This window comes from Cygnus atratus, chromosome 7 (assembly GCF_013377495.2).
Source record: "Cygnus atratus isolate AKBS03 ecotype Queensland, Australia chromosome 7, CAtr_DNAZoo_HiC_assembly, whole genome shotgun sequence".
In the NCBI taxonomy this organism is placed as follows: domain Eukaryota; kingdom Metazoa; phylum Chordata; class Aves; order Anseriformes; family Anatidae; genus Cygnus; species Cygnus atratus.
Window position 1 is genome coordinate 32880469 of NC_066368.1, and position 21992 is coordinate 32902460.

A 21992-nucleotide genomic window follows, 5' to 3' on the forward strand; every position below is an offset into this window, starting at 1 on the left:
AAAGCACTTAAGTGTCTTGAAGTATAAATCTATTTACAGATAGATGATATATTATGATAAGTCATTTGGAAGATTTTACATATTAATGATTTTAGTAAGAACCTTTTATAGTCATATTGTAAACATAGATGTGATGGGAATAAATCATTGATTAACCAAAGGAATAGGATACTCTAAAGATAGTTGGAGATCTATGTAAATTAATTTGTGAATTTGTTTCAGGTAATAAATTAGCTTGTTGGTAGAGTGATTTTTATTTTGGGGTTTCTCCAACATGATGTTGTTTTATGCCATTTAATCATCTCACTTTAACAAAACACCTGTATGTTTGAAATACAAAAATTGTTAACAAGGTTTACTTGTTAAAATATTAATTATTACCATTCAAGAAGTAGAGGTAGTTTTAAGTAAACCTTAAAAATTTCTCTGGCAGATGCAGTGCAACATGTCAGAGTCAAACCTAAGAAAAGTAAAAGGTATTACTTTAGTCTTACCTTTTTTCAAGGTAACCTGAAAGTGAGATTTTTTGTCGCGGCATGATCTATTCCCTTCCCATTTGAAAATTTTGGTGAAAATGGCATTATCGTCATAGGTTTCCACGGAAGCTATTGTGTAAAGCAGTTTCAGACTTTGAAATCTATCCAGCTTGCTACTGGGCATACTTTTCCCATTTCCACAACCCTGTCCGTTCTCAGATCAGTTGAAGTGTTGTGTGTGATGCTGAATGTGAACCGTCTGCTGCCAAAAGTATCCCCTCATCTTCTGTCTGAACATCCTAAAGCTTTTCTACTCGACAGGGCTTAAAATGACCACATGGACAGATCCCATTTCTTCCCCAGGCAGGCTAAGGACAAGAGATGACAATGCCCAGAGTCAAGTCTAGGTTCAGACAGTCTCCCTGCACAGAGCCAGTTGTGGGGGAGGAGGAGAAGGAAAAGGGTAGTATAAAGTAAAAGTTTTTATGCATGCATTTTAATTTCAGTACTTCCGTTTCTCCCTCAGGTTGAGAGAAAATGAGCCCACAATGAGAATGAGCCCAGGACTTCCCCACTGCAAGGTGAGTGACAATTTGCTACTCATGGTCTTTTACTGAGATTCTACTGCCCAAATCAGCTACTCAAACTGAGTGGCAGTGGAAGTACTTTCTGAAAAGACTGTTCTGGATCTTAGGGGTTTTGAGTCATAGTCTGACTTTGTGGTTTCAGCAGAAAAATAGTTTTTCTTTGACTTGATTGAACTTCCAATCTTACCTCTGCCCCCAAGATGGTGTGTGCTTTGTCAGTGGTTTGGGAGATGGACAGGCGGCCTTCTGCAGTGGTCATAGTTTCATGAGAGAATGTGATATTTTAGCAAAAAATGCAATATTTAATATTTTATATACATTTTATATGTTTATGAAGATCAAAGACAATGTTTATCAGTGTTTTATAGCTTCTGATTTAACTAAGAAAATTAATTGCAACTGGCACTGTAAATTTTTTTTTGTAAAGAAAGTTAAATGCGGATGCTAAACATATCAATGCATGCTTCAATATGACACAGTGTAAGCCCTATAATTCTAGGAGATAGGCAAATCCCAACACCTTAATTGCTCCAGTAAAATCAGCCTTTGTTCATCTCTTTTAACACAGAAATTACTAAATACTTAGAAATGCTTCCACTATGAAGCCAAAGGCAATTTTTAACCAATATCTGAAGCCAAACCTTGGAATTTTTCTCTAGTCTTCACAAAGACCCAGTGCACAGAGACAGTCTGTTGTGACCATTGAATTCTGAGCTATTCCCAACCCTCCAAAATAGAGAGAAACATATCAACTTAAGCACATTTTAATTAAGTTAATCACCTTCTACATTTGGAATTTTCTTAAGGATAAAAATATACCATAATATGATTCGTTTTAGATTTTCTGAGATAGAACAATATCAGAAATTGCATAAACGTGAAGCGTAGGTTGTTTCATTGTCTCCATACTCTCAGGTGCCTGAAACATCATTCTTTAAAATTCACAGATTGTGAGGCGATACAGGTTGCATTTTTTGTCATTCCAGTTCCCATTGGTGTGCATCTCTACACATTTTTCTGTCCCTTTGCCATTAGGCTCATATTGGTGCCAATTGGTGTAATTCAGAGGTGTGCCATTCATATACTCAAATTGTCCTGAAGTCTCACTCTCTTTAATGCCCAAATAAGCATAACTGTTATACTGTTCCACAATCCCCAAAATAGCTTTGTTCTCCTCCTTATTCATGGGAGTTGCAAGAGTTCCTCCAGTCTTTTCACAGGATTCTAGAGCAGATGAAAATATCACTTTCTTCCCATTGCTGGCAAGTATTTTCTCTCCTGCTTTTGTTATTTTCCCATTCAAAGTAAGCGCTAAAACACAAAAAGAAAAGAGCTAGTTAGCTTTCTTATTTCTTGTGGCATATTAATGAGAAAGCAAAGACAGAAATCAAGATGATGAAGAGGAAATTAAAAGTTGTAAGAGGAACAGAGGAGGGAATGTATGAGGGCAAGAATGAAAGTGAAGGGAGGAATAAAGATCTTCAGAGTTTTACGAGTTCAATAGGTGTCCAATAAGTATATTGCTATGCTGCTTCTGACCACAGATGGTCTCCTCCAAGACAAGGATGTCGTACTAACAGTTGCTATGTACAGTATCATCTCTAATAGCTGTGTGTACTCCCTAAAGAGGATCAATTTTGTTTCAAATTTGAGCAAAGGAAACAGAGAAACGATCATTATTTTTGTGAACTCAGTACACAAAACTTTTTCTACCATCTTTAATAACTTCATTGCTGGTAGATAGAAATGCTAGCAATAGGGTACAAGGCTGAGAAGTTCCAATGAATCCATGTACAAAGTGCAGCAGCATTTACAATATATATATATGTGTGTGTGTGTATATATATATAAACCAAATCCAAAAAAAAAAAACCACCATTAAGTGTTCCTGAGAACTCTGCATTTTATATTCCTACTAAGAAAGTACCTTTCTTTACTTTGGTTCTTATCTCATGTTCACTAATGGAGTATACTTTAGTATATCTTGTCTTACAGTTGAAACATGAATGACTTTGTAAAATCCAAAGTATTATTCCAGGTTGTCTCATGAACAACCTTTATGTTACTTACTGGACATCTATTTGTATTGAGCGTTATTATAGCATCTAAGTAAATTCAACTAATTCTGAACGATCTTAATAGATAACTAACTGCACAATTATTGTTTTAAAGATAACACAGACAAACCTGATCTTATTCTATGCTGTCAATAGTGGGAGTAACGATTTTAAGATTTAGGTCTAGTCAACCTCTCTGAAGCCAAAAATTAGTATGTGGCAATACAGAAAATGAACACAGGCCCTACAGTATTCCTAGAACAGCTCATTGGTGTCTCACATCAAGTTCTAGTTTTGGAATATAGGACCATTTTTCAAGTGTGATTTCTTTTCTACAAGTCTCAGTTCTATAATTAATTTTGCCCATTACATTTGAAAATGATTGATAGCTGAAAAAGTAGAAATGGAAAAATTACCTCCTTCAAGTCTGGAAAGTCGTTGTCTGAAATTCACTAAAACGTTGCTGAATTCAGTGTCAAGCGAAATAGGTAGACCTAAACAGATAAACATAGAAGTTATACAAGCAAGAAAAACTAGGTTCTGCTGATAGGTACTATTAATTGGATAAAACGTAGCTATTTTCCAAAACTAGCTAGTGCATGATGTATTTTAACATTGCATGGGGTAAAACAAATATTTCCCAATACTTTGTCACTTATTTGCTAATCTGTATTAAACAAAAAAAAATAAATCCCTCTGAAATGCTCATAAATTCACTTCTGCATAGAGAAGGCCTAATAAAACTACAAAAGAAATACTTTTTTTTTTTTTTTAATGTAGCTTGAGGTTGTATGTGTGTCATGCCTATGAAAGTGTAAAGATCATAAGATAAAGTATTTGCCTATGGCTTTGCCAGGGATAATTTTTCATTCTCATAATTGTTACTGAACAGGCACAAGAGATATTTTTGAGAGGGAACAATTCCTGTGGCATTAAACAAAATTCAACCTATATAATTTTCTTTTTATTCTGCTGAATGGATGCTTTGTGTATTTACAGTGAGATCTTATTTTAATTGGAACTGTAAATGCTGATATAGGTGGGTTTCCACATAGGTGGAGTGAAATACAGAGTCCATCCAGCACTGGATGTTTAAGATGGGAACTGTCTGTACAGGTAGAAACTTATTTCATACAAATTTCCACTGGTAACAAAGGTCCTACATGTAGTACAAAATTACTGATATGCTTCTCTGATGGTGTTCCCATTATTCACAACTGAAACTAACGGGAACGTAGAAGCATAAAAGATGTTGCACCCGAGTTGCAGTGTTCCAACACTTACATACTGTGCTTCACAGCCAGTGAAAAATAACATTACACCCAATAGAGAGAGTTATTTGTCTGATAAAACATTATATAGAGATCAGCCTTTTTCACTTGGTATTGCAATATCCCCTTTTTGTCATTTTTTACCTTGCAGCCCCGTGGGCACTTGAGGTTCAGGAAGCCTTTCTCTTCCAAAAGGCCACATTGGGCCTAGAACAGGTTCTAGAAAAGAGAAGCGTAATTATATATATATAATTTATATAATGGGTGCATATTTGGGAAATTTCAGTATACGATAGAACTTACATGTAACAAATTGCAGTTTGAGATTATGAATAACTTTGTTAGCACTTTAGCCCTGATAATGGACCTGGAGAAAATATTTCCATATAGAAATAAAATTACCCAGTGTGAATTATATGCCTTACCAGACTCCTTTTGCACATACCATCTTTGAATACTATAGAAACATACTAGGCACCTTTTAATTACACTTTAAAATGCATATTGGGATAACATTTTATTTATAAAAAAAAGAAAAAGAAAGCTTCTATGCTTTTGTTATGTAATATATAGCACTGGAAAGGCAATACGAACTAGAAAGGTTTATTTATTTGTTTATACGTATTTCTATGTTTAAGTATTGATAAACTGCATTTCCCCTCTTCTCCCAGAAGAGAGAGGAGCTCTAGCTTTTAGAAAAAAATTAAACTGACCATTTACTCCATTCGTTCTTTCCCTCTTCTGCCTACCACTTCCTTGAGGACACATGTCCTTCTGTGTTAGCTGCTTTTATTCATTCCGCCTTCATGACAAGGATTTTTTCCCCTGAAATTATGTTTGTTGCAGGCTGAAAGTATGGGCCAAAAGGTCAGGTAGAAAATCTCTCTCTGTATTTATTGGAACTGGAAATACGTAGACATTTAAATAAACCTACTATTGCCTTATTTTGTCTGAATGAAAAGACAACATAAAGAGTTTTTTTCCTTACTGAAGACTTACAGTTAGTACATATGTATTACAATGAAGACGATCACTATTCTTACTTAGCAGTTGAAGTAGTCTACCAACTCCAGGGATATCGGATAGCTCAGGAAGTCCTGGACAGTTGAATGCATGGCAAGGCACTAGCAAAGCAGCTGCTGCTGTGAGCATGCAGAATGAGTAAGACATCATGGTTGTCCAGGGCAGCTGTAAGAAAATGCACATATTTGTCAGGCAGTGATTCTGTAAGAAATGTAGGCATTGGCTTATATAATTGATTTTTTTTTTTGTCTCGAAATTTGCATTCTTGCCTTCTTCAAATAAGGTGTAGTTTGAGGTATAAGACTCGTTTTGCTACCATTGCATAGCTTATACACAAAATTGTTTCTAGACTGATACAGATTGCTATACTTATTACAGAATGACAGTTACACCTTTGGGAATAGTGGAGACATATCTTCTTTTTTGATATCACTGACTATTTGTAGGATTAGTCCTTGAGAAATGAGCTCAGATATAAAACTGATCAAGCTTAAGACATTACTTGTCTGTTAGGCCTATAATCATTCAATGAAACATAGACGTATATGCCACCAACCTGAAAGGTGCAATCTGTTACAGTGGTTCTTGTGATATTTTGGAGCTAGTTAGCAATCTCTTTAAGCACAATATTGTTTAGGGACATTTATTTGAAATAAGTTTTACACAAGGGAAAAGTTTCATAGCTCTATTGACATTCCTATCTTGTTTTGAACAAAATTCCACAAGCTTAAAAATGGCAGTTAGTCTTGCAGAAAATGCATGTTTGCTGGTTGGCAACAGGCCCATTCATCATATCTCAGCTTATTTCATCTTTCAGGTGTAACATTAAGTAGGGTTATAATCTCGGTGCTGAGATATGAGTAAAAAGCACTCTGAAACTACAGATAATGGCTTTACAATGCAGCTGCTGGGTATGCAGCATTGTCTAATGCTGTGTGGTTATAAAACCTGAAATGATGAAATATAAGACACCATGGCATGGAGATATCCAGTTATTATATGAAAAGCAGAATCAGAATCTCAGTTTATTATTAGCGCCATTTATTAAATGGATACTCTAAAGCTGGATTTGAGCTTTAAAAATAAGAAATATGGCTTCATCTGCAGGACTGACTTTATTGTAAAAGGCTTTTGACATTATCCTAGATCTGCATCAATAGTGATTATATTTAAGGGCAAAGCCCACTTGTTCATCTAGAGGCATGTCTAATTAAACTCAGCTCAATGGGACATGCCCCCAAACAATATTTATGTCATAAATTTCAGCCTTAAGATGCATATAGAACTGTTTGAGCAATACTGTCTGTCTCTCGTTGCCAGGAATGTCCACCCTAATGAGTACATTTCAAATTCACCTGAGACCATACATGCAACATTAAAAGCACTGTTAAGTTGCATGTATTGAATCTGAGGTGGGATTCCTCCTGGTAACACCAGCTGCTTTAGGCTTTTTTTTTTGTGGTTGGAACTAAATGATCTTTAAGGTTCCTTCTAACCTGAGCCCTTCTATGACTCCACAGAGCAGATTATTAAAGTCCCTATCAGAAGCCTACCTTAGGTGGCTAGGCATACTTATGTCCCTGAGATAAGGAAATGCAATTACAACAGGTACATTTCCTCTGGTGCTGATCATCCAGGGAATTACATTTAAATGGACTGTTGCACCCAGCTCATAATTGGATCATGATGCAGAGTCAGAGTTCTGATTAGTTAAATAACAAAATGGAAAAACAGTTCTTTGGTTTTAATCCAGTTTGAATGACCTTCATCTGTAACTACAATCTGGTGTCCTACAGGCATCTCTGCATCTAGTAAAATTACTAACATAAGAAAAGTGAAAAACTAAACAAAACCAAACAAAAACCCACCACCTATTAAATTTAATTTTAAAATAAATATGACCACAGAAATGAAAAGGAACAGGTTTGCCTTCTACCTGAAGTTCCTTGTGATTTATGAGAAGCAAATTCAACTTACCTTTCTGCTTCAAAGTGAAATGAAAGAGCAGCTTTCACAAGTCCCCTTTATATAGTGTGGTGCTTGTTAAATGACACTGCTGAAGTGGAGACTGGATAATCAGGGCACAAATGAGACCTTTTAGTTTTGCTGAAACACTTTTTATGCAAATACTGAGAACAATTTTAAGGGCTGATAAATTTAACTTTCTATTCTTATAAGAAAAAAAGTTCAATTTTATATTTTTAAAGGAGAAAAAGCAATTAATCTAACAGATAACTCCAGATTTGTACACCCATGCAAAAGGTATAAAAATATAAAGAAACCTTCAATTAATCTAATTACTGCAAAGATATTGTTACAATTGTTTTTCTTACCTGAAATAAGAGCAGAAATGACATGTGGCCATGTTTTAACAAACAAGTTGAAGAGTTTTTAGTGTCCTTTTCTTTCCTTAAAAAAAAAAAAAAAAAAGCTTATAAAAGATCTATGTTTAAGTCTTTCATGATATGCAGCAAAGGTTTGAATGCGGATTAGTCATTTTATAAAACCTCTAATCCCACTGGTTGAAAGTATGGTAGATGAAAAAAACTGCTGTTAAGTGTATAAAATGTAGGTTAGATAGTACCCAGTAGGTAAAATGACTTGCTTGTGAATGCTGCTGTAGTTTGTGAATGGCAGATATAGGGCAATTCAGCACAAGACATTGGCAGTTCTGTTTCTGAATGGCTGCAGACCTCTGGGGTACCTACAGCTCTGAGAAATTTGTGTAGCTGCAAGATAAGATTAAACTCAATGAATCTAGATTTTGTGAAGCAATATTTTAAATGATAAAGTGCCCAAGTTCTTGGGAATCTAGCTTACCAGAACATGATCTCGTATAGATCCAGTTTCCAGGCAACTACAACAGTTGTAATGGTTAATACTGATCTGTGGTGCTACCCACATACATCTCCATGCATATGCATGCAATTTCAATATATGAACAACTTTATAAATCTTTGCAGGTTAGTGCTACTTTTCCCACCGAACAGTTTGTACTTTGCAAAATTAAATACAGAATTTCAAAATTAAGCAGGGAAGTCAATGAAACCCCACCAGGTACACACTATCTCTGTTCATTCAGGAAAGTGTGGCATAAGCAAAACAAGGTCTGTAATGGCATAAGATGTATAAAAAAAATGACAAATTATCTTGTACCCCCCCCCCCAATTAATATGAATTTCAGAACAATTCTTCTACAATGAGCCAGTTTGTGCTTGCACAAATAAGCTGATAAGACATTGAAACATCATCCACCATGAATGATTACTTAGTCATTAGATTTACTTTCCTTTGCGAAGTAACAGAGAATTAGGCAAAATAAATACACTGAAGAATAAGGCGGAAAGAAAGTAAATATTTTTTTTTCAGCAACCTGGCAACCTGTAGAATAGCTAAAAGGCTCAGTATTCTGAAATCTACAGGTAAGCTTATGTGGCAATGGCTGAAGATTTTTAACAGGGTAACACCCAAAAAAATTAAGCCAGCATACCTGAGTGATTTCAGTGGAACCCAGATACTAAATCCTTCTTTCTGTCTTAAATAGAACAATAAGATTCCTTCTGAGGTCCCCTAACACAAGAATTATGCTGCATTTTTAATGCCAGAAAATAAACCTAAGCCCCACAAAGGCCTGTTCAACTGTTAGCAAAGGAGAATTTTGAAAAAAGATGGAATCTGATTTTTAAAGATGCTGTGTATCCAGAAAGACTGCTGCTTCTTATAGCAGCAGTTCATTCAACCCTCAAAAAAAGCAGTTTAACAACTAATAACTTCTAAGGTGCTTTCAAAACCAAAACAAATTTCTTTTAGATAGCCTTCAAACCTCTAATTTTCTGAAAACAAGGTGAACTCTCCATTTTGCTCAGCCGACTGTTTTGAAAGGAGCTGATTACTAATGATGTTATCATAGCCTGATCTACATAAAGCTATACAGCACTCTTTCACATAAAACAATGTTGTGTAGCCATGCTAGTTTATTTTAGCAACCTGTGAGACATTAATCTTAAATGTGTTACTGTGCTGCAAGCTCCTGATATCAGCTGTCTTAGCTTGTCCTTGGCACAGCATCTGCATGGCAAGCAGGTATGGTCAATTCTCCATCTTTACCCTGTTCAAAGCAACATTCACGCTTGATATTTGTCTAGTATTTTCTCTGCAACCTATCTGCTCTGCTGCTACTGATCTTAAAATAGGCCAGACTTGGGTGCCCAAACCCAGTTTAAGACTCGTTAGTTATCAACTTAGGCCCATATCAGAAATACAGGAACTAAACCTACACCACCTACTAAGTAATGAAACAGTCCAATGGGTAAGTGCTCCCTGCTCCCCAGCTGCGGCAAGTCCAAACAATAAACAGGGGAAGGTCAACCGTATCCTTGTCTTTGGAAAATAAGTAACACTGATAAAATCATATTTATACTAGTTTACAGTGCACTGATATAGAAACAGGATGAAAAAAGTAGAGATTACGGTACCTTACTATACCTCTAGTAAGGAAATAATCCAAATTCTGCTGCTGGTAGGGCTTAAAACGTATCATTGCTGTGTACTCTAGCCTCATGCCACTTTAATTGGAAGATAAGCATCTCAGATGTAGAATGTAATTGCTGATGAGACGTATTTATATTTATAAACACAGTATCACTGACATGCTGTCATCTTAATAATACACTGTCATCTGGGGGGATGGATCCCAGGGCAGAGATTTCTAGGTCCAAGTGTGTAAGCAGGTTGATGAAGGAGGAGAATGAACTGCTGAATACAGATAATGAGGTTCCTAAAGATAGGACAGTAGCCATAGGGAGCAGAGCTTGGGTGAGTGGGTTTTAAAAGCTGGTTTCATCAGAGTATACCAAACAGGCCTTGCCTAGCACTGTGCTTGTAAATTAGAAAAAACTTTAGCTTAAGACAAAAAAGAATGCCTTCAAGCAATTTGATGAAGAAAAAAAAAAGCCATCCCTTTCAATCTATTTTCTGTTCTAGGAAAAGTAAATTGAACCTGTATTATCAAGGAAAGGGGTTTCTGGGTTTTCCACAGCTTTTGTGGAAAAAAAGTAGGCACAGTTCTTTCCAGTAAAAAAGTATATAACCTTAAAACTATGTTAACAGAAGAAACACTTGACCTTTGTTGTCAGATTATACCTGGTTGCTTCTTTCTCATACACCTGAAGCCACTGATTTAAACTACAGATTCAAAGCCAGCATACTAGAGAACATCAGTATTTCCTCAGTAAGTTGCAATAATTGACTTTAATCCCTGGAAAAAAATAATTAAGTAGTCTGGGGGAAAGGCACACTAACGATGTATTAAAGCTTATTTCTTTGTCCATGACGTGGGAGGTGATAGCCTTTAAGGCCTCCTCTGCCTCCAGAAGGAACATGTTTTAAGAGGCTCTACTCAATGTAAAAGTTGGAACACGTAGAAATACACTTGCAATAGATACTATGGGTCAAAATTTGGAGCTTTTTAGAGCTACAGGAAATTGAGAGAATGGCTAAAGAATATTTAAGAACAGTTAGGAAATGGCAAATCATCCTTTTATTTTGATCCTCAGTAGCAGATAAAACTCTGACATAGTCATTTCATGGTAGAGACTGAGGTGCCAAGAAACTAGGCACAAGAATAAAGTGATGAGTCAAAAAGCTAAGTTATGAAGAACCAAGGGAAACGAGGCTGCCTTCTGCTCTGACTATTGGGTCCCTATCATGATGGCATGAGCTAAGTCTGAGGAGTCCTGTTCCTGAAATAACAGTCCTGAGCCTGAAGACTTTTAATGGACAAATTCCTACAGGTATCAAAAGGAATTTCTCTCAGGAACAAGCAGAGAAGGACTCTCGGGCCTAGCCCATGCTGGGTACAGATTTATGTTTTGGAATATGATGTCTGAACCTTCAACACTTACTGAGACCTTACACGTAACCTTTTGGCCATTTTCCACAAGCCAGACCAGGGAGTACACAAATCAGGAAGAACAGGGATGTAAGAAAACGCCTATTGCAAAGGCAACCTGAAAAGTATTTAAACATCAAGTTGATTTTCTCCTGATCTTCTGAAAAAGTGTTTATAGGAACTTATCAGTATCTACAGAAATAAAGCCTCCAGAACTAGCACTTAAATAACTAAATTTTATGAAGAGCACATATGTAAACAGCAGGGACTATATATATATATGTATATTTTAAAGTGTAGATTTCATGTTAATTTGTGTGGGAATACTAATTCCCAGAGAATAGTGAAGCTACAGCTCCTTGTAGTTGAAACAAACAGAAGTCCTGTACAAAGAATAGACAAAATGCCTGAAAAAAACTATTGCTCATCATTTCTGCAGCCTCACCTTCCTCAGCTGTGATCACTTTGATCAGGTTTTGCAGTTAGTATGACAAAATATCATTAATGATTAGGCAGGACACATACTCTCCCCTTCTCCCTTACTATATTCTTTCTCCAAGTTTAGTAAAAAATTAACTGTCCAATCTATAAGTCAGCTTCTGTCTTGTACCTTCACAAGCAAATAAGCAAAACCCCAGAAATGATCTCACTCAGATGTCACAACCTAACAATGATTTCTTGAAAGTCTGTACCTTTAGAGTTTCTGTAGCTGTGAAACAGCTTAGAGAGGTGCAATCCCTAAAATCATTGTGGAAGCCAGCTTTTCTTTTTTAATCTCAAAGTATCAGTTTTCTGTCCCGCAGGCCATATTACTAGCTTTGTAATTCCTCCTTACATCTTCCTTGCTAAGCATATCACCCTGCTTTGGGAATACTGCACAACGCTATGGGAGACGATTCCTAATACTTGTTCAACAACATGACAGAAATACCCACTGCAATGACAATCTGTAGTGTCATGATGGAATAAATATTGTCTGTCTTTACTGGAAATAATACAAGGAATAATCACAGGGCTGTTCTGTCATGTTGTGTTCCCATGGAGATGAACTATACCTCCTCTGAAAAGAGGTAATAAGAAGCATTTTTTGCTTGAACAGCCACTGGCCAAGATTGCCTTGGAAACATATGCTCGTAATTCATATCTTGTTCTTATAAGCAGCCACCTGGCCCTTGTTGTCAATTTAAAATAAAGATAATCTAGTCTGCAGATAGCAAGAAAAAAACAAACCTTTTTAAGCTGTTGTTATGCTATTATTGCTGGGAAATGGCCCATCTAATGTCTCGCTGATAAGTGTTACAACATATATATCCAAAAGCACTGCCAAAATTTTATTTGTGATTGAAAGTCAAAGTCCTTGGGAGAAACTTGTTGTTGAAAACACATGGCAGAAAATACAAAGTTATAAGTGAAAATAATAAACTCACCAAGCTGCTGTTCAGGTCTGACGGTCACAGTAAAATGAAGCTGCTTTGCACCTTACTGAGGGGATCCCAACCGATAATGAATTTCCAGGAAATGCCACATTTCATGGTTGTTATCTTGCTATAAGCTGAAAACAAAGACAAAATAAGTATTACAGATGCTCATTTTTGCACCGAGCTTTTTAGGAGAGTGAACACAAAACTGTAAGTTTTAGCTAATTGTGTTGTTTGATGCATATAGCATTTAATATATTGAATCTGTTTCATTTGTAACAGTACATTTTAGACTCTCATTAGTGCACAAGTACAGAGGGACACTTGTTATCTTTGTGATAGGTGATAGATATTAAGGCACGTCATCATCTCATTTTCCAAGAAACACAGAGCTATGGAGCACCTTACCAGGCTGGTGACACACAGCTGTGAGTCCATCCAGTGCCTGCAAGTCAGTGTGGTGGCTTTGTGCTTCACCTCTGGAGGACCAGATCTCACTCCCCAGAGGCAGGAGGGATGTGACAGTGGCAGCAAGTGATGCTTTGGGGCCCCATCACTTCCTGCCTTGGAGCAGTACTGTAACAGTGCAGGCACATGGCCCTACTTATAATAACTGTATCTTCCACTGAAAAATCCCTGGCAGCTCCAAACCAGCTATGCTGGGCGCTGCTGGCAGCACAGCCAGAGCTGTGTGATGCCAAGGAAAGGCCGTGGACTTAAGTGCCCAAGGAAGCATGTTAATTTCCTCATCTTTTACTAGTACTTGAGCTGACCTGAAACTATGTAAGGAAAAGTTATTAGAGAGACTTCAGTGTAGAAATATTCTTGGAAGATTCCTCTAAAGGATGAAGAGAAAATAAAGGCTTAGCTACAGACATATATTTATTAAAACCCATTTTCTTTCACCCTGAGCATTCCCTGACTGTAGCTGGTTATCCAGGACACAATAATCTGGAGCCAAAGTACTATAGAGAGTTATTTTGTATTTTTTGCAGTAATTTTGTTTATTACTAAGTTTTAAAAAATCTTAGACTAAAAAGATTATTGATAGAAAGGTGCTTATAGTTTTATTCTTTAATTACAAGCCAATTTCTTTGCTGAGTTCTCTGAAAGCTTTTGCAAGCCAAACTCTTAATGAAAATAAACATAGTTTGTTGAAATCCTATTTTGCTATATAGTGAGATTTGACCAAAACTATTCATATACAAACAGAGATAATAAAGATGGATGCAATTGTAAAAGTAAATAGGTTAAAAGTGAGCAGATTCTCTCAAGAAAAGTATAGCTATTTAAGACCAAAGTATCTTTGTTTGCAATACCTGTTACATTACTTCAGCATATGTTTTGAGATGCTCCCTGAAGAGTGAGGAATCACGTTTTCACCACCTAGACATAAAAACAGCAAAAATTGAGCACAGAACTCTTCACATCCTAAATAGAAGCTTAAAACCTTATGCCTGATGCCCTAATAAGAAATGTGACCTCTCCAAGCAAACATTTGCCACGCTTACATCCTTAGATCATCATTGCTAAAGCTATACTCTTGCTATACCATTCTGATTATTATTCTGTTATTATAATCTTGGCTATACTGAGGTCTTTTGTTCTGATTGTAAAATGTTAACACCGATCCCCAAAATCAGAAAGATTAACGCAATGAACCATATATATCCATTCATTCATGAGGATTAGAAGACTGCTGCAATGTAACTGAAATTGAAGCAGATGAAACTACAGCATTCTAAACAGCATTGCATCATCCAGTAGTATTTTTTCTTTGTTTGCTTCTATGAATATTTCAGTAAAATATCTACAAGGAACAGAGCAAAACAGTGACAAGTTCTTGAATTTTTAGATTTTAACCACAAAAATGTATTTTTTATACTGAACAGAATGATTCAGGTCATACTATATAAGGTAGGAATATGCAAATTACTTTGAGTCTAAAATGAAACAGCACACTTCTAAAAATGTTATTTTCAGTGACCTTCAAAGGCAATTGGATACTTAACTGCCCTTTAGAAACTTCCTTAGGCATATAAGTTGAGAAGAAAGGAAAAACTCAGAGGATGAAGCTTTGAGAAATCAGTGGGAGGAAATTCTTTCCTCTAATCAGATATTGAGCGGGAAAAAAGGTGGGCTATTCAATCGCTGGTCGGGATAACAGACACTACTGTTAGTGTTTTCCTTACGCTGAGGCACAAGCCATTGCAACCTTTAGCACAAATAGCATTAGGAAATACATACCCATCTGTTTTATTTCGGCTCTGCAGTATATTTTCTTTTTTAGCTAGCTAATTAAAACCCCCTGGAGTTCATCTAAGTAGACAAAAAACAAGGAACAGATGAAGACCAGTGAAATAGAAAGAAAACAAAAGGGAACGAACAGAGTCCTAAAACCTCAGATTCTCTCTGGAGAGAAATGGGAGATCTGAATACTGCTTGAGGCCAGTACAATTCAAACTGAAACTGTTTAGTAGGTTCTTAAAACACAGCAGATTTAGCTTGCGTGACAAATCAGAGAGAACGTTTAATAACCTTGAGAACCGTAATAACCATGAGTGCCAACTACTTAACTAATAAAATATAATTTTTTTATTCCATGAGGGTCACTTCTTACAGTCTTTATAGCAGCCTTATATGAGATTTTGAAGATTAAATATTGTTTTTCTTAGTAAAACAAGGGAAACTTTATGAAATTATTAATAACCATCTGAGCTACCTGTTGATTTTTTTAAATTTGTTTTGGCATTCACTGCTTTGAGGACTCATTCTGTGAGTTTGGCATGGAGAAGTCCAGCCCCCATGTGTTTAAGCAGCTCACCACCTGGCTAAGGAGCAGTTGTCCTGTTCTTACTGGCCAACCTGAACTACAGCCCGGCCTAGAGATTTCAGATCTATTCTGCTAAGCGTGACAAATGTATACATACCTGTACAATAGACTGCATATATCTCCATACCTTTTCCATCTGAAAGGCAAAACACAAAGAGCAAGTTCTGCTCATTGTCTCTCAGCTCCCGAAGTGCCATACCATGCAGCCACATAACCATTATCTTGTTCAAATATTATCTCTGCAGCAGTGACTATAAAAGATGTTACAGATTGCTGGCCTATCCATGCTATTCAGGAAATATAAACAGCAGCACAGCTATGGGTACCTTTGTTCATTGGCTGTTTTATTGCCATTCGTTTTAGCAGAGATGTGAACTTTCTAACACGTGCTGAATTCAATCAAGCCTTTTCACACGTCACAAGTACAGTGAGGTTTACCTGAAGTCTAGACCAATATTGTCAGATACATACACAAAATCACTGAGGCAGCTGTTGTCCTGTTAATAATATTTTCAATTCTTTTGCCTTTTTCCACATCTCTCCCATCTCCTGAAGCCCTCAGTGGTTTCTCACATCTATCAGCAGCCAAAAATTTGCTTGTTTTCTGAATATTCTTCTGTGTGCTCATGAGAGGGAAGCAGGTTGTAGTATTGCCTCTGTAAAAGCAAGCTATGATATCTTATAACCTCTGGTTTGTGAGGGAATGCACTCCAACAGAGATATCTGGAACATCAGCAGCTGGCAGGCAGGAAAATAGTTATCAGGAGTGGGTACCTACAAAAGAGTGCTTCAGATATGCTTGTTAGTAGTCTCATTGCTTGTCTGTCTTACCAGACTGTCTCAGGGGATCAAGCTAGAAAAATAGGTATAGCATAGGGTTTTCATAACGGTGCCTTTTCAGAGTGTGTTCACATGTCCTCGGGGCTAGACTGTGCAATTGCAGCTGTGTGCACTTTGCACAAAGGAAGAAATACCTTGGGACTGAAGAGAGGGTGCAGCCCCTAGGCATGAGGGCTTAATGGCACTCCGCAGGGGCTTAGCCTCCTCCCTATGACTCAGTCCTGCGCAGAGCCCAGCCTACTGAGTACACCAAGTGCCGCTTTCAAACGGCCAGTCCATTTCCACTGTTACCTTGGGCAATCATCTAAAGCTGAAGTGGATTTTTAACTATTAACTTCTAAAAATTAGTATTCAAAACCTGCAGAGAACAATCGTACTTCTTGCAGTACCAGTGTTATCATGCAAGCGGTACACTGCATTTCTTTCCACCTTTTATGTTCTTTTATCTTTCCAAAATAACATACTGTGCCACTGTAACAGAGATAAATGATTCAAACTATTACACTTTCCAACAACTCACACAATTTCCTAGAATAAATGCTAAATTCAGAATTATTCTGAGAGCATTAGACAAATATAAACTTCAGGCTGCAGCATACAAAACCAGTGGAGAGCTCCCAATAACTTAAGACAGAGGGTAGTATACAATATTCAGTGAACTAACACATAATACACTTAAGCACTATAGACACATCAGAAACATTTCTTTAATAGCTTTTACAACTGCTGTTGTGCAAACAGCTGGCAGCTTTTCTCGCCTCGCTATTCCTGACACTTAATCCCTATTTGTTAAAAATACAGATTCTGCCGTAATTACAGACTTTAAAACATGATATTAAAAGGCAATAAACATTTTCACCTCATTTGTAGAACTTTTCAATTGAAAGGCTGTTAAGTTTTGTTAGCTTTTTTTCTCTCCTTCCCCCCCCCCCCCGGTTAAGTATGCAAGCTAGAGATGGTCTTTACTTTTGAAAAGGAAAGGTGCAATTCTCCAGATGCTGGCAATTGCAACTCTAAACTAAATAACAGGTACTAGAAGCAGTACTAGAATAACAGCACACAGAGGGCAATCTGGGGCTTCAAAATAATATTTGCTTTACTAGTTTTTGATGCACAAATACATGATTTACTTAGCAGGCTTAGGAAGTAGTATTAATACCCCTTGTTTTCATCGTAGCTGGTAACAAAAGGTAAAATGGTAAAGAGGTTTAAAAAAGCATCCCTTTTTCCTCCTCCCTTTCTCTTTTCCTATCTTTGCCTTGCTTTCGTAGATACATATAGCTGTTTAGCAAGGGTAGAGACTGCATAAGGGGGATAGAGGGGTTAAAATGTTTTGGTCTGTAAGCAAAGCAGCATTGTGCAAACTGCTTCTGAGTGGGATACCCTTGCACAGGTGCCATTGGATCCATAAAGTGCAAGGTAGGAGATAATGAAGTACTCATTATTATGCTACTCAAGAGGTTTCAAGATTTCCAAGTAAATTTCAACTGCTGTGGCCAACTCAGTTTGTAGTAGTTGAACATCCCTTGTTTACATCAAAAACATGGTTGGGAATAATTTTTGGGGTGGGTGGAAGCACGCAGAGCCTTTTCTTGTGTACATCTCAAGCACAAGGTTAAGGTGGCCAAGAGCAGTAGTCCACCAAGTGCAGATGGGAGAGGGGGGAAAGGTGCAGAGCTCTGACCCCAAGAAAGCACAGAAAACCTGATGGGAAAAGCTGCAAGGTGACAGCAGGACCCTGGTTTACTCCCTCCTTACCCTTCTCATTTCCTTGATGGGAACATCTCTGAACGTTTTTCAAGTACAGGCTCTCTGTAATTAGACACCTAAATGTGGGTTGACTACTACTGTCATGTTTTGTAAACAGTCCAGGGTAAATTCCAGCTGCCTGAAGTTTTGTCTGTACTCAAACTCTCCAGGGCTGGAGGAGGATGCCAGCCAGTTACACACGGTGGAGTTTTCCTCCCGCTGCAAAGCCGCCTTGTGCAGGATTAATGCACAAACTCAGCTCTGTGGGACAAACTGTGCTGCTAGCTTTAGACATAAACCAGAAAAAAAACAGAGGGCCAGGAAACAGGTTTCGCACCAGTCTGCCCTGCAGCACTGATATAAACAGCTCAAGCTACCAATGCCTGAAACATCACTAGGGTCACAGACCATAAAAAGGGGATGTTAACTGCAGGTGCCTGAGGATAAGATCATTCACTAGAGTGAATACAAAGGATCCAGTGCTGCTGCAACTGCTGAGAGGTTTGGCAGAGAGTTTAAAAGAGATTTGAAACTGCACTTAGGTTTCCAGACTCTCCTGCATTACTTCTTTTCCTGGATATTATTGGCCAAACTACAATCCAAGAATTATTTTTCTTACCTTATGTTGGCAAGCCCTAGGCTAAAGAGCCATATTGATAGTACTAAAGCCACAGGCTTCCCGGCATAACTCTTCTCTGCACATTTCACACAAGAGGGTGATGCCTTCTTCCATAGCAGGAAACAAGCCAAAGGAAAAGGCATGTTTCTCCTCTGCTCTGAGCATAAATTATCCACTCCTCCCTCACATTTATAGTTTATGATTAAAAAGGAAAGCATAAGTACAAGTTGCTATTGATTGAAATAGTTTCCTGTTTCCATCTTGTAGTTCCCACAGAAAATTGCCACTTGAAAAATGAAAAGAAGGAAAAGAGCTTTTCAGAAATCATGTTTTTTCACAGGTGACAGGATAGCTTTTCCTAAGCCTATACTTAGCCTAAAATTGTGCTATGTTTTAGAAAGATAAGCCCAGCAGCTGATTAACAAATGCTGCTCTCATCTTGAATTACTTAGAAGCTCTGTGGAGGTCATATTAGCACCAAATGAGATGGTTCTAATCAGGGGCATAACAGCAAATACAGATTGGTTTCTAATTAATGCAAAATTAAGTGGTCATCAGGGATGCTGATTTAAGCCTCTAGAAAAACAATTTCAAACTCACTTTTTGCTGTTCAGCATCTACTAAAGAACAGTGTTCCTAAAGAAAGAATGGTGTCCCTAACATGGGTGGTGAGAAAGGTCGGAACTGAGGGCACTTCTGAGAGCATCTCACTGAGTTTAAAAGCTTCAAATAATATAACTTAAGCCAAAGAACTCAATGACTCAAAAATGGTCTGACTAGATGTTTACTTCAAGCAACAAATTCAAAAACTACATCTCAGACTTCCTATATACATTCTCCTTTCTGAAGGCTATATACACCTCTCACATACACAACCTAGTAATAAGGATAGTTATCTAATAACTTTGGACCGTATGAAACTGAGCCTACCTACAACATGAATATTCACCCTCTCCACTTCCATGAACTTCTTCAGTATTTTTAGCATAAAAATATTTTTGCACTTACCTGAAAACAGTTTTTCAGTCTGTAGAGATCCCATCTGAATAACATGTAGTGCTGTCCAAATGCAAATAATCAATATAAGGTTAGAAGAAGCTTCATAAAATTCAAACAAGTGTATTAGAAATTCAATGGGCAAAATCATGTAAAAATTAGTCTAAATTACATTTCAGAGCTGGACTAGAGACATTTAATGACATGGAAATTAGGAATAGTATATCTAAAAAATTTCTGTTGAAAGACAGCTTTCATTCATTTAGAACATATTTGTTTTAAAATCACTGTGTGCAATGAAATATCAAATACGTATCTACAAGCACTATCTACAGTTCTACAAGCAAGTGTATCTAACAAGCACTACTATATGTATTCCTGTCATTACTCTCCTAACTGTTACAGATCCCAAAAGCTTATATTGACATCCTATAATAGTTCGACTCAGTTAGTATGATTGAAGCTGTAGATGCAGTCTAAAAGAGGAATGCTGATGTCGCATTACTATTTTGCCACTTCATTTATAGCATTGTGAAGCAAGATCAATTTTTTGAAATGACAAAATGAATGAAGTACAAGTGTCATAATAGATATATCTGGTAGCATGTAATTTGCAGGTTTTAATCTTTCCTCGCTGTGATTACCTTTGGGCATCTGTTATTAGGTGCTACATAGCTGATCTTCATGGAGGACAATTTGATGGTTTAGGTGACTGACAGTGGGAAAACAGAGCCATTCACATCTGCAAAATACTACATTAAATCCTTTTAAAATTCACAGATAAGACATTGTAATTCATTGGCTGGCCTACTGGAGGCATTGCTCTTAGTTCAGCTTTAAATGAAATGGTCACAAAACATAGCACAGTGCTTGTGGAGATAATCTCAAAGCAGACTTGCTTATTCTTTACAAGTAAACGCACTGGAGGCTGAATTACCACTGATCCTTACACCTAGAAGCACAACAGGACCATATTTAACTCTCTAGAATGTCTCTTTTTTGTCCTAAATTAACCCAAATCTGTCTTTGAAATACTGCACCTTATCCTGCATTTTCATGTAATAAATATTGATTAAAATCTCCAGGCACAATTTTAAAAGTTCCTGTTTTCATAGCTGCAGGATGCCAATTAATGAAGGAAAGGAATGCAGTTCACTTGAGAAACTGCAGAGATACATTGCCAGTAATGACAAGGAAAATATACAGATCAGCAGATATATCATACTCTAGAAAATACATAACCTTCAACAATTGCAGTAATTGTTTTTCCTTTGTACTTACATATCCTGGTACAGATAAAGAACTGTCATTACTTACAAAGGTTGACACAAAATTAGGCAATGAAAATAATAGCTGTAAAACAGATGAGTTGAGCAGATGAAGTAGATGGATACTGCCTAAAATGTCTCTCTTGGGACACAGCATTAGACTGTTTTAACTTTGGAGGTGTCTTAAACTAAGCTCAGTTAAGACTGTATTTTACATTTGACAACTCCTGGAGAATATATTAGAGCCTCAGTTTCTTCATGCTCCGTACAGAGCATCTGTCTAGAGCAGGGTGAGAGCTTAGTCTCTGACTAAATAAAAAAGCTCTACTCCTTATTGCTGGCAAACACAACAACAGTTAAATATATTACCATAACGACAGACTCTACAGCAATACTTTCCATTTCAGTTGTGAAGGCTGACCGAGTAATCTAGGTGCTGTCTATTGCAGCATTTGAATTTGCCTCAACAAAACTGCAAACAAACACACACACACATGTAAAGAGGACCTGTCTCCTGTGTGCAGGGAGCACAGCCAGGGCCTTCTAGACACACTTCAGGGGAAGGTTGTTGGTCACCTAGTAGGTCACAGTACTTCTCATAGAAGCACAAGGTGGAAAAGGTGGAAACAGTGGTGGAAGGTGGAAAAGTTATAAAGACAGGAATTAAAAACAGACTTGTGGAACAGAGACAGAGAGGAATAAGATGGGTCTTCTGTGAAGGCACAGTTCCAAATCATCTGCCTCATTAGCTGTAGACAGACGTTTTTGTTTTATCAGCAGGAGAACACACCAATTATTTCCAACACTGGGCTGCTGTCAGCTTTGTAGACTCCGAAGAGAAACACAGAGAAAAAAATAGATGTGCACTTTTCTTCTCAGACTCTGAGGAAACCACATTCCCGTGTGTGATGATAATATGGCCCAGATCAAGACATGGTCTTTGAACCACAATTCCACATACGAAT

General features: G+C 37.2%; 1 protein-coding gene across 1 annotated transcript; it reads right to left on the reverse strand.

The window, feature by feature from the left end:
• Positions 1-1814: 1814 nt before the first annotated feature.
• Positions 1815-14450, reverse strand: LOC118246062 (pulmonary surfactant-associated protein A2-like). The gene is made up of 8 exons (XM_050712054.1): positions 14385-14450; positions 14042-14108; positions 12732-12856; positions 7748-7823; positions 5435-5579; positions 4536-4610; positions 3537-3614; positions 1815-2374 (listed from the first exon to the last, which is right to left on the reverse strand). The coding sequence occupies exons 4-8, from the start codon at positions 7769-7771 to the stop codon at positions 1998-2000; spliced, it is 699 nt and encodes a 232-aa protein (XP_050568011.1). The 5' UTR covers positions 7772-7823; positions 12732-12856; positions 14042-14108; positions 14385-14450; the 3' UTR covers positions 1815-1997.
• Positions 14451-21992: the final 7542 nt, after the last annotated feature.

Bases quoted from the DNA above. Each gene is read 5' to 3' on its own strand.
- LOC118246062 (XM_050712054.1), bottom strand. From the start codon at position 7,771: ATGTCATTTCTGCTCTTATTTCAG. The intron at 5,580-7,747 runs GTAAGAAAAACA...ATTTTCTTACAG, and splicing joins CATTTCTGCTCTTATTTCAG to CTGCCCTGGACAACCATGAT. The intron at 3,615-4,535 runs GTAAAAAATGAC...TTATCTGTTTAG, and splicing joins AGTGCCCACGGGGCTGCAAG to GTCTACCTATTTCGCTTGAC.